Genomic DNA, 4,178 nt, shown 5'->3' on the forward strand with positions numbered 1-4,178 from the left:
TTAAGAATGTTACAGTTTCTCATTTCTCAAGAAATGACTAAAGTAACTGACATTTACTGTACAAATTTCTATCCTACACTATACTAATAAGTTTACTGCGCACAAAATTTATCTTAAACTTTTATCTCAAATTAATATAAAATCTACATAAAAGCCACTAATTAGCTATCTCAATTATGATGCTATCTTACCAGTATCATTAGCTGTGTGGTTTCTGGGTGGTAAAATATTCTGCAGGCTCCCACTGCTTTCTTGAAGTCTTTATGTGCATTTTCATTAGCACATCTAAACAGAAATTAATTCAATATAAGACCTCAAGAATAGATTAAATTTAGGAATTAATGCAAAAATCACTATTGTACTTTGACATCTTTCATTAAAACCCTTATTAAAAAAAGTATTTTCTATCAGAGGTTTTGATTGGTCAAGGGAAGTTTTTTTTAAGGAAGTTTTATACCACTGGAAAAAACAAACATTCACAAAGCGATTCAACAATAAACAAAATTACTCACGCCTCTCTCAAATCCTCAGGAACATCCACTGTGCATTTAAAGAAGGTATTTTTTTTGACAGTTTTATTTTGATTGACAGGCCGAAGTCGTTCAAATGTGACTATTTCATTGTAAGTGGCATCACAAGCAGCATATTCAATGACATAAAACTAAAAGACATCAAAATACTTTAAAAATCCCACCTGAAGAAAAGCAGTGAACTTTAAATGAAGTTCTAACTGTTCTGTTGAGCTTAACCAGTACATCGTCCCCTTTGGCACAAGTACTAAGCAGAGTTTAGTCTCAGCGATCAAATCTACCCAAAATAAATTTTAAGTTTCTTATTCTTATAAGCATGTACCCTTGGTGATCTTTACATGCTTGAGGTATAACTCCAGAAAGTAGCTTTGGTAATTGCAGAACACAAGCAGAAAACAGTGGTCAAATAAATTTTGGAAATGTGTGATCAATGATTTCTGAGGTACGCTTTTGAAACAAAGCGGAGAACTGAAATAACATTTATTGAAACCAAGTGCTGCATCTCCTTAGAAAACAAGTGTCAAGATCACTTACTTCTCCTTTCATCATCCGCACTTTAGCCAACCACCATCCACATGGTTCTTGGTCATTTGCTCTTGAATATACCTGAAAAGGGAGGGAGAGATGCCTTTATCCAGTCATCTCAAAACATTTCAAAATAGTCTACAAATTCAAAATATATCTATACTCAACAATAAAAAAAATATTTAAATTGGTGTACTAAGAGCCAAGCACAGTGGTGCACACCCTTATTGTAAGTGAACATGACTATACAGGGATGAAGAAGTAGAATCCAAATTTTAGCCCTGCCCAGGCAACTTAACAACTTAGCAAGAATATCTCAAACAAACAAAAAAGAACTGGAATGTAGCTGTGTGTGAAGGCCCTGTGTTCAACTTCTAGTACCACAAATAACTAAGTATAAATAAAATTTTACAAGAGCTGGGGATATATCCGCAAAAGTCTGGGTTCAATCTTGAGAAGGAGTGAGGGAGAGAAAGCTGAGTAGGGTAGGGAGGTAAAGAAAAAAATTAATCAGTGTTTATAAGTGAAGTTTTAGCAAGCGGTACAAACTTAAAAACATGGTTCGCAGCCTGGCTTGGTGGTGCATGCCTGTAATCCCAGCACTTAGAACAATGAAACAGGATTATTATTTTGAGTTTGAGACCAGCCTGGACTACAAAGTGTGCTTAAGGGGCCAGGGAGATGGCTCAGTGGAATAAGCACGTCTCTGTCAAGTGCAAGGGCCTGAGTTCAATCCCCCGTTCCGCCAAAAAAAAAAAAAAAAAAAAAGGTGTATTAAAAACCCCCAAAAAAAAAAAAAAAAAAAAAAAAAAAAAAACTAAAGTGTGCTTAAGACAGCCTAAGCTGCATAGTGAGACCCTGTCTCAAACAAAACAAAACCAACAAAAAACAAAAACAATTTGGCTCCACTCTAAACCCAAGTAGCATAGCAGCACACACCTGTACTTCCAGCACTCAGGGATGCTAAAGCAGGAGGATCAAACATTGTGAGCCTAGTCTGGGTAATCTGGAGTCTCTCTGTCTTAAAAATTAAAAATAAAAACATGGCCTCAAGCCCCAATCTCCCCACTCCCTAAGAGAAATTTTAACTCCCAATAAAGGTGTATCAAACAGTATTTTAAAGAAAAGGTTCTTACAAGACAGATTTTTCATAATCTTCAGTTTATCAACACCATCAAAATTAGAAACCGTTTTATTTTTCCCAATGCTCTACCACTGAGCTACCTCCTCAGCCATTTTCCCTTTTTTTTTTTTTTAAATTTGAGACAGGATCTTACTAAGGTACTCAGGCTAGCCTCCAATTTTCAGTCCTCCTGCCTCCCCCCTGAACAGCCAAGATTACAGGTATGCTCAGTACCATTTTCAGGAAATACAGAATATAACATTTAGATCCAAGCTGGAGAGATAGCTCAGCCGAATAAGTGCCTGCTTAGGCAAGCGCATGGACTAGGTTCGATCCCCTGCACTACATGCCATGCCAGTCCTGTCCCAGGCACACTGTGCTGGCCACAAAGACCGGGCATGGTGGTACACGCCTATAATCCCAGTGCTGGGGAGGCTGAAAACAGAAGGATCATTGAGTCCGAGCTGCGTGGTGAGACCCTGTACACCAAAGACATTTAAAGAAAAAATTAGATCCACTGTTAAAAAGAGTCTCAATCAAATTTACAATTGCTTAGCTTAAAAATAAAAAATTATACTAACATGCCTATTGTACCCAAGGTTGCACACAACTTTTTGTTGATTTGAAACAGGGTTTTACAAAGTTGCTCAGGTTGGTCTAAAACTCCTGGACTAAACTGATTCTTTCCAGCCCATGCTACAAAGTAGCTGGGACTATATACATTACCACCACACTCCATACAAGTATCTCACAAAAACTATCCATCAAAACCTGCATCTTAAATTATTTACATATAATCAGTTTTATCAACATAAGGGATCAAAGTTTTCTCTAGGAGCCAATAAATTTACAGTTCCTGACGATACAGTGGCTTTTTTTTCTTGAGGTAACAGAAGCTCTCTACTACTGAACTATATCCCCAACCCCTTTAACAGTTTTATATTTAGACAGTTTCTCTGCCCTCAATGTTCTCAAACTTTCTTCTTTTTTTTCAGTTTTCTCAAACTTCTGATTCTTCTGCCTCAGCCTCCCAAGTAGCTGGAATCGCAGGCAGGCATCACACAGTTCAGCAGCTTGTCATTTTCAATACACAGATGAAGGTATTGCAAATATAAAGAAACAATAAAAAGGCCTCTAGAAAAATGTTGGTTATTGTTATGCCTTGTGTCTTGATGTTCCAATACAGTCTCATATAGCGTCCTGGGTGGAGCTTTTTGGAGATGGCTAGATCTAGCGTGTGACGCCAGGATTAAAAGGATGTTATGCTAGGACTGATCCAAGGTGCAATGCTAGGATCTCCCACCCTGGGTGTGCATGCTACTCACACTAAAGATGGGTAGCCTGGATAAAATATAAGGGACAGAAAGAGAGCAGCTGCTGTCAGTGGTCTCTTATTGTTTGCTTCCTTCCTGCCTTTTGTCTGCCATGAACTGATTTTCCTCTACCATGCCCATCTTCCATGCCACCCTACATTACAGACACCCAACTACAAACTAAAACCTCTACAAACTAAGCTAAATAAACCTTTCCTCCTTTAACTTTTAGACATTGGGTATTTTGTCTCACCAACCAAAAAATAACCAAAACTACTACAGAAACTAAAACTACTGTCCAGGGACAGCCAAGGGAATTGACCTGCAGAGGTCAACAGTGATGTGGTAAAATACATGCCAAAAAAAAAAGTTATCTTTGGAAAGGCTGAAGCTTCTATCAAGAGCATATAAAGCCAGGTGTAAGAGTGTACACGTTATCCTATAAACTCAGGAGACTGAGGCAGGAGGATCACTCCAGACCGTTAGATTCTGGCAAACAGTGATATAACATTAAAAAAAAAAAACAAAACAAAAAAAACAGAATCATAAAAGAACATATGAAAGGCAAGCATCTTACTGTATAGTATGATTAGGGGGAAAAAGCTATGGGGGCCAGAGATGTAGTTCAGTGGAACAGCACCTCCCAGGCTAGCATGAGGCCCTGAGTTTGATTCCCAGGACCAAAAA

General features: G+C 38.0%; 1 protein-coding gene across 5 annotated transcripts in view; it reads right to left on the reverse strand.

Moving 5' to 3' along the window:
* Fxr1 (FMR1 autosomal homolog 1) overlaps positions 1-4,178 on the reverse strand; it is a 66,758-nt gene that overhangs the window by 25,055 nt on the left and 37,525 nt on the right. For all 5 annotated transcript variants that reach the window (XM_023707553.1, XM_023707554.1, XM_023707552.1 and 2 more), the window contains exons 4-6: positions 1,065-1,136; positions 513-661; positions 192-285 (exon numbers count right to left, since the gene is read on the reverse strand). In XM_023707553.1, the coding sequence (XP_023563321.1) occupies positions 192-285; positions 513-661; positions 1,065-1,136 (315 nt within the window). The remainder of the gene's footprint in view (positions 1-191; positions 286-512; positions 662-1,064; positions 1,137-4,178) is intronic.

Source organism: Octodon degus, unplaced genomic scaffold (assembly GCF_000260255.1).
Source record: "Octodon degus isolate 3935 unplaced genomic scaffold, OctDeg1.0 scaffold00298, whole genome shotgun sequence".
NCBI lineage: Eukaryota > Metazoa > Chordata > Mammalia > Rodentia > Octodontidae > Octodon > Octodon degus.